The 15,098-nt window shown below is 36.4% G+C and overlaps 1 protein-coding gene across 1 annotated transcript in view; it reads left to right on the top strand.

The window, feature by feature from the left end:
• Positions 1 to 15,098, top strand: part of SRCIN1 (SRC kinase signaling inhibitor 1) — a gene marked incomplete at its 3' end in the record, with an annotated part of 155,513 nt that overhangs the window by 108,911 nt on the left and 31,504 nt on the right. The window contains exons 7-11 of the mRNA XM_083377328.1: positions 5,360 to 5,452; positions 7,471 to 7,514; positions 8,370 to 8,548; positions 11,575 to 11,750; positions 13,551 to 13,681. Coding sequence (XP_083233454.1) covers positions 5,360 to 5,452; positions 7,471 to 7,514; positions 8,370 to 8,548; positions 11,575 to 11,750; positions 13,551 to 13,681 — 623 coding nt within the window. The remainder of the gene's footprint in view (positions 1 to 5,359; positions 5,453 to 7,470; positions 7,515 to 8,369; positions 8,549 to 11,574; positions 11,751 to 13,550; positions 13,682 to 15,098) is intronic.

Raw genomic sequence — 15,098 nt, 5'->3', positions numbered from 1 at the left:
GAAGTCTTAGTTTTATACATCTTGTTCATTCTCACCATAAATCTCAGTTAACTCAAAAAAGAAGAAGAAGAAGAAGAAGAAGAAGAAGAGAGAGAGAGAGAGAGAGAGAGAGAATCACTATTTCTTATTTTCCCTTTAAGTACCTTTATTTAGCCAAATTGGTTTCCCAGCAAAGCCTTGAGCAAAGCTCATTCTTCACAAATTTGTCTTGCTTGATTCATTTTTCATACCATCCAGGACGGGCACTCAACTCTCGTGACACACCTCAACCAAATCTCCAATAGGTGACCTAATTCCCACCCTTGAACTACAGCTAAACATGTTCCACTTCTGATGTGGGGTTCAATCGGCTTAGTCAGGTCCCTAACAGGACTTCCCAGCCACTCTTAGCGACACTATCCCTGCCGCCCTACCGTCACTTTTCAGACCAAAAGGGGGTCTGGGGAGGATCTGCTGCTTTCAGCTCCAATAGTTACATGGCCTCCTACCTTACTGCCTTCAGTTTTCAGACTTGGGAGGAATCTGGGAGGACCTGTGCTTTGTGCACTAGTATGAGCTCCTCCTACAGATGAGCTTTGCTTACAGGGTCTTACCAGCTGGTTGCTCAAATCCAATTCTCTCATTCACTCATTCCATTCCATTTGCACACAGCCTCTCCCTATTGCACACAGCCTCTCCCTATTCCCTAACAAAAAGTCCTGCGTTCTGGCCAAACCCCCATGCTTTCCAGGGTCTGTCACCTTTCTGCAGTTAGGAAAGATCAGAGGGAACAAAATCCAACTGTGATTGGGGAAAAGGGTCTTCTCACTCACACAGAGATATACACACATTTCCTTTGTTCCTCTGGGCTTTAAAGTTAAAATTTAGAGGTACTCACCTTCACCTTCTTTCCAAAGCAGCCCTTGAGCTCAAACTCCCTTTACCCTGGCTCCACCTGGGCAGGGCCTAGGAAACCCATACACAGACACAAGGGGTTTGCTGCCAGCAAGATGGGGTTTACCAGTCTCAGTCCATTGGAGTGGTTAGCTTGAAGTCCCATCTGGAGTGCCAAATTGTTGAAGGAATATTCTTCTTCATGGTTCAGTCCAAGCCGGGTATAAACAACATGGCGACAGCTTTAGAAAGAAGGTTGCAGTTTATTGAAGAGGAGAGCCAGACAGGAAGATGACTCTGGAAAAAAAAGAAAAGGGCTGAGCACATGTAGGGAGTGAGTTTTTATACCCTCCTTTGTTTGGAGTTGTTTCCTGTTCCTGTTTGAGGCTATTTCCTGTGTCATGTATTCTGACCTGAGTCTGGGTGTGCCCTTTGGCATCAATGGGTTAATCCTATTATGTCCTGTGTTAGAGTTTGGGTGGGGTATGTAGATTTTAGGTGTCTTTGTCTTTTTAATCTTCTAGCTTCAACTTTCCTGAATGGTTTACATTTGCATTTCTGTAGAGCTAGTTTCTGCTTTGGGGAGGGAGACTTGGGGCTATTAAGAAAAACTGGGCATGCTTTTCTGCCTTTTTAAGATCCTTTCAGGAAATATATTTTTCTGCCCTTTTAATATTTCCTTCTCTGGGAGGCTGACTTCCCACACTACAGATGTACCATTATTAATAACACAATTATCAGCACCCTGAATATTTTATACATTGGAAAGTTGGACCCTAATATGCAGACTTTCTTATTCTGAACTTGAATTTGAGTACAAAAATGACATTCAGGTCTCAGTAAATGAGATTTCTATCCTATAATGCTGTTGCTGCAAAGGAACACAAGTGATTTTGGTTATTTTGTGCCAATATGTTAAAATAAATGCACATGGGTTAGTAAATGGTTTGTTTGTCCTGGTATGCTGACTCCTGTGGTCATTTTGGCTGGAGCAGCAGGAGTGATCAGACACACATTTGAGCACATGATGCTTGATTAGTGCTCTGCAAATTAATGATCAGGCTCTATGAAGGGTAATTGCCTACATGGGTCTAGCTCTCTCATGCAAGACCACTAGACCCTGATTGACAAGGCAGCTTGCACAATAGAGCACTGCTGGCTGAAGTGGTGAGAACATTTGCCCGTAGCCCATTATCAACTGTTTTTCGACAAAGCAAAAGAGACAGCAAGAGAACACAAGTAAGCAAAATAACAAGGAAGCACAAGAGAGACAGATAAGTGAGTGAAAAAGAGAGATTATATAAGTAAGAAAGGATGAATTGAGCAAATATGCAAGACAAATAAATCATCAGCCATCTGCTTTCAAATAAAGCCAAAGAGATAGGTCCAGCTATCTGTCACAATTAACCTCTTTCCTCAGTCTTACTCCTTATTAAGGAGAGCAATTGGAAGTTGTTTTTTTTTCTCAGGGAAATCCACCAATCACTTTCTGTAATCAGTTCCATGTTAACCTGTCAGAAATGAACCTCCCATTGCTGTCTCATTAGCAAAGCAGAGCAGAGATCAGGTGAAAGACCATGCAAGTAATGTTGGCATACATTTGTGCCTTCTTACAGACTGGAGGAAGACATGTTAAATAGGCTTCCTGCTGACCATTCTTGTTGATGACCACCCAAAAATCTCTTGATGTAGGGCCTGGGCAAGGCAATTCTTTTTGAGCCCCTTTTCTCTTCAGCTTTTCTCAGATAACTAGTTGGAATAAAAAAATGGGGAAAATCAGCAAAATTACAAATGTATGCTAACTTGACCCTCTGTAAAAATAAAATAAAATTGAGTAACTTAAGGCAGTCTCTTAAAGGAAACCATTCCAATGCATTGTAATAATGGCATTTCCAATGTTGTTTTATTTTTTCCCCCAGATCTGTTTTATTTCTTTTTCCTTTTTAATTTGCCACGTGGTTGCATCAGCATCAGATTAATCCAGTATAACAAAGTAAAATACTGTTGCAGCATTCTGTCTTCTGTGTACCTTTATTTAGATTCCCATCCTTGCAAGTTCTGCCCTTACATTACTTGACAACTGAGTGGGTAGTCTGAACAGATACGCCTAGTAATTACCTCTTACAGCTTAATCCTATGTATTCTTCAGCATTAAGTTCTACTTTATAATGAGGCTGACTGCTGTATAATTGCCAGCAGGATTGCTGAACAAATGTCAGATCTGTTGCAGGCATTATATATTGAGTTCTTCCTTTTGCTTCTTTTGTTTCATTATATGCAAAAGAGGGTTATTTTGCTCATTTAAAAAAAGTTAGATTAAAAATGGCAGGAAAATAGTTATTATAGCTATCTCTTGTGGGAAGCTGAAATCAAACTTCAATTAAAAGATACTACTTATAGGACAATTATCACCTATTCCCCATCAGTAAGCAATAAAATGAGTGAATCTGCAAGCAGGAAACTTTCAACAAAGAAGAGAAGGGGTCTGAATGGGTCTTATTGTTCAATTAAATATTATAGAAAGCCTAAAGACATTGCTTGATAATATACTGTCTGCCTCCCCAATTAATGTATCAAGACAACAATGTGCCTGCTTATAATTTGTCAAGCTTCCTGCCCTATTCTTTTAAGGAATCTTTAATTTTATAATAAAGGAAAGCTTTGCATCCTGCAGAGCAAAATATCATTCCCAAGCATAGCTTGAGATTCCACATGAATTTTTATTTTAGAAAATAAAGTGGGGTTGGCTGCAATCCAGTATGTTTTTTTTAATCTCCAGCAATGATAAAAAGGTGTTTATGATTGGCAGTCATTAAAAATTTCAATGTGGCCATTGCTCCCAAAAGTTTGATGACTCCCATGGTGGTATAACATGCTTTGTGAAACCTTCATTTTTTAAATTTCAGTTTGTTGTGGTCTCAGTAGTACTGAAGGACTGAGAAAGAAAATTAGAATAAGTGATCTTTGATGCCACAAAAGCAATTAATCTATTGTCTCCCAATTTTTAACTTGTGTCTATCTCTTTACCCATAATTTTCAGGACTCTGAAAGCAAATTAGACAACATGAGATTGTGTGCCTTGACTCATGTTTAATCTTCCTACCCAGATATCTCCAGGAATGAGGATAATTTCTCAGCTGACTTGAACTGTCAGGGGGAAATGTAAGAACAGAGATCATTAGGATAAGAGAAAAACAGAAAAAAGAAATGATTAGAAACATCAAGAGGGAGGGGGAGTGAAAGGTAAACAGGAGAGGTCAAAGGAATCAAAGTCATAGTCCTATCAGAAGTTAATGAAGTGGAAAATATGCTCGAGAAATTGCTCCCCAATTCAGAACCTTGAAGAAAAATTACCCGCAGAGGCCCTTTGGGATGGACACTTGATGGAGAGAGTGAGAGAAGCCAAAACCACTCTTAGTTTCATGCTGTCTCATTTCATTTCTGCCTTTTCCTTTTCAAAGTAAAATCAAGGAGCATGACCCACAAAGGAAAAGGTGTGTTACCTCACTTTGGCCAACTAAAGGTACAGAATGCCTGAATTTTACTGGCATAACAGTTGCTTACACTAATTGACCTGCATCTTCCTAGGTGTCTACTTGTGACTGAGAAAGTAGACATGCTTATTAAGTTGTTAATGCAATTGTAAGTAGAATGAAATAAAGGCTACAGAATCACTGACAAAGACAGATCTTGCATGTGACACTTTTTTCCAACAGCACATTATCTGATATAATGTGCTATTTGGGTGGGATGGAGAAAAGGGAATGAAGCACAGTGGATTGGAGCGCCCCGTACCACTCGGTACAGGTATTCCTATGCAAAATGTGATGTGCTAAAGTACTAGCTCCTCTCTTCTTCAGGCCAAAATTTGCAACCTTGTGTACTTCTGAGGATATGCTGTATGTACTAATCTGGAATTACAGGATTTGCATCTAAAGGGCATCAAGCATCGAGAAAATACCTCGTAAGGTTTTCTTCGTTTCAGGTTGTCAGCTTCCCAGAAATATCTATAATGTCTTTATGAATTTGTGCTGATTCCACAGAGTTGTTAGGCTCTTAATTTTCTGTCCTTAGGAAGCCTATTTTGGTCAATTGTTTTAGTTTTCGCCTATCTTGTGAGGCTGTTACCATCTGCAGAGCTTCAGAAAGTTACATGGACTTCAGTCAGGTGCTTTTTAAAGTGTAATTTTCTAGCTGTTTTGTATGGGATATGATATTGTTTCTTTGCTAATATTTTTTCTTGCTTTGGTGATTTTATACTTTTAGCTTCTTTATATTATTGCAGACAAGTCCAGATTATCAAACTGAGAGACACGCAGGATGCTACTTCAAAACTGAATACAAATAAATTTACTATATTCCTATGCTTACTCATATTTCCTTTATACTAGGAATCAGTGAAAAGAGCATATATTTATCCTAGTGCCTTGTCTGGAACTTTTTATATGTACAGTCTCTCTCCTTCTTCTGCTCTCTTTTTATTAAGGGATCGCATGGAAGCAATGGAAAAACAGATTGCCAGCCTTACAGGATTGGTACAGAGTGCATTAATGAGAAGCTCAGATGGAGAGACTCCTAGGTAAGAGATTTGATGGGTAAAACTGCATGACTTGCTGCTGTTCTCCTTGGCATTGATAGAGATGGTGAACTTTTCACTCAATTACATCCTTATCCTGATAAATGTAAAGCAGAAAGTTATTACCAGATTAGAGATATTTCTAACAATCCAAACAAACTGGCCAATGTGGTTTTTATAGAGGATTAAAAAGAGAATGAATGCCACTATGATATAAAGATTAGAGTATGGGATTTTGGCCAAATCTCCGCTCAGTAATGAATTGTAATAGATAAAGTGGCAAGATGCAACTGAACTTATTTTAATTGGAAAAAAACATGGCTCTTTTGCAGTTGATCACCCTAATTGCAGGTGATCTTAAGGCAATAACTCGTGACCAAATTTGCCCAACTCAACCAATCCATAGAGTTTCTATTCCAATAACTATAAGACAAAGCACCTGGTAGAGCAGTATTTTGCAAAGATTTATCTACGTACTTCCAAACTCACCCTTCCCACATTATATACCCCGCTACTTCAAGGAGAACCACTATTGAGGATACCATTTCCTTTATTGCATCAATACCTTGTAAAGTACCATTGCACAATAATCAGTTACCTTAGCTTAAATTGTACTTAATTGGGCTAATAGAGTGGTAATTATTGCTAAGGTTTCTAGAATCCTCCTTCTTTTAAAGAAATAGGACACTGCCAATCCATGCTGTGTTGCTGGCTCCAAAAATTAAAATGACAGTAGATTCATATAGTGAGTACTGTATAGACAATGGCTTTGAAAGAAAGAGAAGGGAAGGGAAGGACATTCAGACATGGGAGATTCTGTTGCTACAGTTCCAATTAAAGCTTTAGGTTTTTTTCTGATCTACCTTATGGGGTGACAGATGAGATACAAAATCATTGCTTTAGCATAAATTCCTAGTATTTCTTCTAGTCTGTCAATGTACATATGCCTTCCTGCCCTTTTTGGAGAAACAGATCAATCTCATGAGATATTAAGAAAAATCAAACTATTTTTTTAAAAAAGAAATAAAATGCAACTCTTACTTTTTAACATTATTAAAATGCAAATATTCAGGATAAGTAAGACAAAGTTTATGGGATAACATTAAAAAGAGACAGATCATAGTTATAGCTCATCTATTTATTTATTTATTTATTTGTTTGTTTGTTTGTTTGTTTGTTTTATATACCGCCCTTCTCCTGGAGGACTCAGAGCGGTGTACAGAGCAATAAAGTAAGAATACAATAAAGCAATAAAGTGAGAAAATTTTAAAACCCAAATCCATCAGGCCAGGCCGGCTTGTTGGAATAGATAAGTTTTATCTACCATAAATGTTCTATCAAGATATGTGGTAGAAAATTCTAAATTAATATATAGTTTCCAGAAAAACTATAAAGAAAATTTTAGATCTTTGTGCATATCCTGTAATAAGAAAAAAGGCTGTAAAGAACAAAAATCAGTGAAACTCAGATAATGCTATACATAAAAATAAAGATAAAAATGAACATAGCTTTATGCTCCTAGACTTATTTAGATATTCCTGAGACACAGTTTCCTGAAGCAAAAGCTCTCTGCTTGTTTTCCTGGACTTTTCCACTTATTGTAATTCCAACCTTTAATCAAAAGCTCAGGAATATAATGTTAATTATTTCTTCTTACCTCCACTATCCTGCTTTCAACTTTTCTTGGGGAAAAGCTTTGTACATTGCCCAGAGTCACATTGATTAAGTTAGGCAGCTTTATAAATCTAGTTAATAAATAAATAATACAATTTTGTTCTATCTGTGACCCAGAGCATGTATGTCTCACACCTAAAGATGAAAATTCTACATCTGAAATGAATACATGTGTTTTCTATGTCTGGCATTAGTGCTGGCAGCCTACAATATTATGAGTGCAAGTAAGCTTCACTTATAATCATATACACAAATCACATATTACAGTATAACAATTTTTACTCCCATCCAGATATCTTAAACCTAGAAATGGTTTTGGAATATCTATGTCTTGTTTGTCATTACAGTGAGAAAACAGAAGGGACCAATGGAGGAACACCTCCATCAGCACGTAAGTGAGCATCTGAAGTCCCATCCTCAAATCTGACTTATCTCAAGAAAGAGAAGTCATCTTAGGTTCATCAATGGAGCAGTAAAACAAGAAGGATAAATTCCAGTTTTAGTTGCTGTTGTATCTGGAACAAGAAGAAATATACTAAAATTATTTTTATCTTGATAGGTGGGATTTAGAGTTAGGAAGTTTTCATGAAAATCTCCCATCCTTCTATTTTAGTCTTTTTGCTTTTGCTTTTCTTCTGTAAGTTATAGAAACCTGTATGATCTTCTCATGTTCACTGCCAATTTTTCCACTTTTGAGGCTGTCTGGAACAAAATGGAAGCAAGAATTTGACTTCACTCTTGATTCAACTTCTTGATGATGCCCCTCACTGAACAGATTTGATGCATAATATTAAAAATGCAGTTTAAAGTGAGGGAAGTTGTTCTTACCTTAAAAATAAATTGGCTTTGTTGCAAAGATAAACTGAGGTAAAATAGTTTCACATAGGTATCAGGCCCTTCTCCATGCTGTTTTAAAAGAAAAGAATTATATAAAGAGGGGAAGCCAATAGTAAATTTAACACAGGTCTCTGCATTCTTGGAGTTGCTGAAAAAAATAACATTATCCAGACCAATTTGTGGTAAAAATTGAAGCCACTACTCACTAGTGTACTTTATCTATGTAGAAGATATTACTCAAGATGTTGTCTTCTCTTTGATAAGAACTATATAATGCTTTGAACTGAAAATTACGGGATTTGTATTTTGTACTACAAGCTTGATAAAGAATCTTAATGACATAATCCTTTTCTTTTTTTTCCAATCTATATGGATTATTATGCATTTCTGGTATTTTTTGCTGTTTCAGCCCAAAGCAAAAGCAATGTAGGGACTCCAGTTCCTGGACCTCCACCCTCATCTACTACTGGTACACCAGCTGGGCAGCCCACTGCTATCACTCGTCTGCACATGCAGCTGCATCTCCATGACTTGCAGCAGAATGCCAGTGAACTCCGTAACCAGCTGCAGCAACTCAAGAAGATGCAGGTAAACTGAGGTGGAAGGAAGATTATGTTTGGACTATTTTTCCAATGGAGGGGGAAATTTTAGAATATTACATTGACTGAAGCTTTTTCCATTAGAAATGATATATTTTGAAAGAAAATGATGCTTCCTGCTCAGATTTCAGAAGCCAGAGAGTGGCTGAATCTGATGCCCAGTTGTAAGAGTATGCTCTGTGTAACACTAGAAAACAAATAAATTAGGTGAAGCAGAAGTATTGCAAATTTGCTCTAATTACTCAATATATATAGCTCTGTGAATTTAACTTCACTTGATGCAGAATTTGGAGAGGCACTTGGAAATAAAATTATATCATTTGATGTAATCTTATCCTTCAGAGAATATAAAATTGAAAGACACAAACCAGAATTTATTTCTTCTTTAAAGAAAAAAATAGTTTCTGGTTAAATTCCATAAGGAGAGAATTGATTCTAAGCTAGGCAAAAACTAATTGTGTTTCACTTTTCTTTTACAGAGAAAAGCAACAGTATTGATTCGGCAGTCATAGACACTGAGTTTCAATACTGTCCATTCCTCTCTTCCTGCATACATGTATTTTGACTCCATTTAATAACCTTTCCCTGTAATTTTCCATTGTTAGAGGGAGAAAGGAAGGGGCACACAGAACAAGGAGGAATGCAAATTAAATGTAGGTATACAGAAACTCTGTAGTTAAGCATTATCACATACACATTGCTCACAGAAAGTTTTAGTGTAATCCTTGGCATCAACTAAGATTGCAAAAGGTTCTCTATTCTAAAACTTTGAAATGGTGTTGCCAAACAATACTGACAGTAATGGGCCACATGGATCCATTATCTGAATCCAACTTGTTATTTTTCCATTTCTATTTGGGATTCATTTAACTTAGTTGATAAAATGGGGTTTAATCCTAAAATCTTTCCTTGTCTTTCAGATACCATGAAAAATAAGCCTTCTGCTTTCCCCCATCTTGCCACAAGAGTTTGCCTTGCTCTCTTTTTGCTCTCAGCTTTGTTTCTCTTTTCTGTTGACATTTATTCTCATTAGTTGTGCTCACCAAAACAAACTGCCTTGGTGCCAGGTGAGATTAATTTGGAGTCTGTGGCACCAAATAAAAGGGCAGATGGTAGCTGTGCATCCAGAGCTAGCAATCTGATCTTCCCTCCCAAACTGTGGGAGGTGCCTGTGTTTTTTTCTCTGACTTGCTTAACTCCAGAGATAATTAACAGTGACAGCTTGTTGGAAACTGGGAAGCAGCAAACAGTGCTGAGAGGTGGAAAGGCAAATGGCTCACACTCCCCCATTCCTCCCAGATGCTTTGAATTTCTGCAACAGATTTGATGTCCAGATTTGCGTGGATGTCTTCTGTGGTGTCAATCACCTGTAGTAACATCATTCCAATGGAAGGTTTTAGAATGTGGCAAATTCATTCAACAAAGGGTGCTCCAAAGATAAATGAACTGGCATCCAATCCCATCAGACCCAACTAGAATGGCCAATGGCAAGGGTTCCTAACACATTGGGCAGGGTATGTAAAATTCTATATGTAATCTGTGTAGTAGATTGACTAGCTGGTATGTTCTTTCATTACTTTGCAAATATAAATAAAATAAATCAAGCCTCCAAACTCTATGGAAGAGAGAAACAAAAAAAATCCTTGGCTGCCAATTAAGACGTATTATTAATGTTAGAAGATAGAACTAGAATATATTATATTTTTAAAATATTTGTTTTTAATCATTCTTAATTTGGAATACAAATTAGTCTCATAAAAATTGAAACAATTCTAATTATGTATGTAGTGTTCCAATACAATTTGAGTATGACTATAAAAGAAGATGAAGTGTTAAACAATAGAGGCTGCCAGGTTTTATTTATTTCAGTTGTAGTATTTTACATATAACAGTAATAAGATTGGATTTCTCTCCAACGGCAACACACAAGTCTATATTACAAAATAAAAATTCTAAGCCTTTGAAGTTTCATACATTCATTGACTTTGGACAGAAAATAAAAATGCATGTATATACCTTGCATACTTCTAAGCGTAAAACAAATATTTATTAAATTTATACATCACCATCTCATCAGTAAAGCGACTCTATAAATATTAATTTATGTTATGGGTTTTAGATGTACATTTAGGTCCAATTCCTCATTTACTGGCTCTTTTACCACTAGTTTTACATTGTTTAGGAGAAAGCACAGTAACTGGAGGTCTTTTTAAATGCAGGTACATATAAACACTCCTTAATTATGTAAGTAATTCAATATCACTTTTGTGCAAACTCTATTGGAAAGAAGTAATTGAATATGTGTGTCATGCAAATGAATTATTTTATCCATATTCAGCATCTGTTTAGGAGTGAAAATTTAATGCTGGACACTGTCTACATAGTGTTCCTGAAGGATATGAGAGGTGCATCTTTCTTTAATGTTAACAGTTCCATCCTACACTAATGATTAATTGGTCCTGACTGTCTATGGAACAAATAGGGGCAAATGCTTTATCTGCTTTCTACTTTTCCAATTTTCCTTTAATGTCTTAGCTATGACCATGGAAAGCTATCATTCAGCCTGACCCTAGGGAGCCTTTATCCTAAATCATAGCAAACTATAGAAATAACAGGGGATTGGACAAATGCACACAATCAAACATACTCTGTTGTTCCACAAAAAAATACTACACATGCTAACTTAGAAGGACTCCTACCTGCTAAATAGTGCCACTATTCACACACAAAAATTAGTCTGGCAAATTTTTGTGCAAAAGCAGTTCTGTTTGCTAGATCAAAGCAAGTACCATTGAAAGAAAACCAGAATCACTAAGAGGAAAGTGACGCACATTGGGGATGACACTGATGATTCAGGAAAGTCTCAGTCAGATATGCCGCAGAAAATCTCTAGATACACTCTCCTTAATCCATCCTTTTGTACAATCCAATATAGTGTGGGTCTGATGACTGAAGCAATTTAGCTGCATTTGATTATTTTCCTGTTGCTTTTCTTTCCCCTTCCATCCATTTCAGCTTCAAAATCAAGAGACGGTGAAGACCATGTTGAGACGGACAGAGACTGAAATCAGTGTGCGAGTAACTGACACCATGCGCAAACAGGAAGACCCCTTACAACGGCAACGCACTCTGGTTGAAGAGGAACGCCTCCGCTACCTCAACGAGGAAGAACTCATAACTCAGCAGCTTAAGTGAGGATCCTGTAAAAATGTTCATGTTTATCTAGGGCAAGGCTAGATAAACAAGAAGGACTTGTTTGTCTATCAGAGCTGTGGGGAGTGCCTCTGCATGCTATTTTTTTGGCTGGGTGGGAATGAAATTTCAAGGTTAAGTATTCTGTGGGTGATATAACTTAATATCATAATGCACAGTTAGATTTTAGATTTGCACTACTGACATGGTTGGTTTGAAAATGTATATCTTGCCATTCAAGTAGGCACCGGTCAGAATGGTAATTAGTTGTTTAGTTTGGACAAAGAGACTCAGATAGAATTTAGGAATTAAAAATATTTCGTCCCTTTAAACCTAAATAGCTATAGGTATAAAGGTGTGCATTGTGACAACATTCATAACCACAAGCTGTGATTGTGCAAATGAAGCCCTGCCTACTTTTTACAAAAGTTGCAATGCACACGAAAGGTACATTATTATGTACTTTTGGCCATCATTTTCACTTTCTTGGATGTTTCATTTCAATTGGGTAAGACATCACAAAAAGTGAATAAAGCAGCCATTTTGTCTTTTCATCTCATTTTTTTCTCTATACACACACACACACACACTTAAAACACTTTCCTTTTCCTTCTGCTCCTTCAACAGATTTATGGAAAAGAATCAAATTACTTTTGTCAGATATCTGAATTACTTATTTCAAAAAGCTTTTGAAATTAGGCTGAGGGATGTCTCAATTAGGTCAATGACCTTGAGTGATTCAAGCCTGGTGAAAATAATTCTGGAGGATTCATTCTGCTTCCTGGCTTAAGTTCCTCTTTGTCCGCATCTATTTTATCATCCACATGAAACTACTGAATTTCTCTGTATGTGAGGTGTATGACAATGATACCATCCCTATTTTTCTTATTCCCCCTTTATCTTAGGTAAATAGTTACTATACTGCTGAGGAAGTTGCATAGCTTCCTGGGCCTAATCATGCTGATGACTTTTCGGAATTTCTCAGTGTGGTGTCTTTTTTTAAAAAAATCATCAAACACATTACTTGAGACCATGTTGTAATGATTCTGGATTTAACCTTTCAAATTGTATCTTTTTGTTTTTAATGAAACTGCATCTTATTCCAGGGGTGAGGGATACCCACTTTTTAAAATTAAAATACTTTCTAGGTATAACTGAAGATTTAGTCAATAGTCACATTTATCTGCACATAATTTATTGCATGTAAAAATGATTATTTTTGTCATACTGAGACTGATTCAGCCAGTTTAAAAGCAGGTGAGGTTCTATGTTATCATTACAGTTCTATTTTGGTACCTTCCTGATTGCTTCCTATATCTCCAAATAACTGTGAAATTATTAAGATGTACAATCTCTAGAGATTTTTAAAATTGATTTATTACTTACTAGCTTGATTCCATGTTTGTTTGTTATTTATTTTAGTACACACAAAGCACTAGCTTGTTCATATATATGGCCCAAAATTAATACAGAAATATTTAAGCTAATTCATTCTAATGGATTTGAATTGTTCTAACTTTCTTGGTTAGAATCATACTAACAAATATATTTACATATATATAGAAGCTTGTAACTTTTCTCAGGCAAGTGGCTAAAGAGTCTATATGCAAGTTACACCACTAGTTTACCCCATGGAAAGAAGAGACGTAGAAGATGAAAGCCAGTAATCAGGGGGAAAAAGAGAAATTAACTTCCTTAGTGCTGTATTGCCTTCTATATCATTTGGAGAAAATGACAACAGATGTCTTTTCCTTTCCTTTTCTCCCTGATCAAAGTGTGTTATCTTTGTGTATCCACAGTGACTTGGAAAAATCAGTAGAGAAGATCCAGAAGGATTTGATGCATAATCACAGATTTATTGCCATACAAGAGCTGGAGGAGAAATCCCTGGTGCTTAAACAGTTGGGAGATACCTTGACAGAACTGAAGGGTGAGATGGGGCTGGGTTTGAGATCAGATAAATATAACAAAATTGGAAAAAGTCATCTATTCCATGGATGAGAAATCTTATGTGGTAGCATTTGGTACCACATTTACCAAATTCAACTGTCTTATAAAACAGTCATACAAACAAATCAGGAAAGGTCTAGCCCTCATATTCATTTTGGAAATTACACTGAGAAATGTATAAGTAGAATATATTAAGACTGTGCTGTGATTTGGAATTAAAGAAAAAATATGTTTTGGAGCATATATAGGTAGCACTTGTTTGCAGTTTCATAAATCAACCACATCTTTTCCTAGGCTTGCATGACAATTGTAGAAGATGGCCCCACGATCCCAGGAAAAGACACAACTGCTTTTGTCTACTGGTGGATGAATGGCCCTTTCTTGCTTACTGTTAGATTCATTCCAGTTTTTCTATTAGTTCATTTAATGTTCCATATTCAACAGTTGCTGACCTGAGGTTATTTTCCTTATCATGCATGTTTCCACAGCTTTTTACCCTTAATGTTTGTTAATGACACCTTCATATTACAATAACATCTTAAGTTCTTTAAAAAGTAACACCAGAACAAAAGCAACAGCCCACACATTTCAAGACTTTTTTTTAGAAACAAGGAAATGATATATTTCTCTTGAGTGTAAATTTATGAGGAATTTTTATAATAATTGTTCTGACATTTGCAATATTCATTACATAGATTATGGACCATCTGGAAGCTATGGGTTTTCCAGGACATTTGTCGTGAAACTTGTATTCTGAAGCTGACTTAGACTAAAGACCTGCTAAATCCAATAATCCAACTGTGATCAAGCAAATACCCAAAGAATTCACTAGTAGATCTCATATACAATCTCTAATGAGGCAACATTTTAAGTTACTACGTGAGCATTGCATTAGATGGAAGTTTCCTGAAGTTAATGCCTCATAAGAGACTCCCTTTTTCAGATGATAAATCAGTCTTGCCTCATTGCTTTTGAGGACTCTTCTGCTCATTCTCTAAAGTGGGACCAGACCCTGGATTCTGCTCCAAAGCCTTTCCTCCAGCCTTGCCAATAACTGTTGGTATAGTTACAGTAGTTGTCAATATTCAATTGTAAATGTTTATAATCATCTTGTTCCAAAATATCATTTTAGATGTTTTGAACAAAATAAGGAGAAAGAGAGAACACAAAAAAGGAGTGAGAATTTAATCATACTTTTATATTTGGTTGGAAATCAAAGAGAGAAAAAGATAAGGCTCATTCATCTTGCTCTTTAGCTTTGCATGGTCAATATGTTAAGAGAAATATAAGAAGTTACCTACTGGAATATGTTATGCATTCCTTAAACTACTTCAGTAATTCACACCCAACGTTGTTTACAGAACATTATCATATTTTGTGCTGGTATTTTTGTTATT

Source organism: Vipera ursinii (genome assembly GCF_947247035.1).
Source record: "Vipera ursinii genome assembly, chromosome: Z".
Classification (NCBI taxonomy): Eukaryota; Metazoa; Chordata; class Lepidosauria; order Squamata; family Viperidae; genus Vipera; species Vipera ursinii.
Note: the sequence above shows the minus strand (reverse complement) of the source record. Positions and strands in the feature narration are given on the sequence as shown.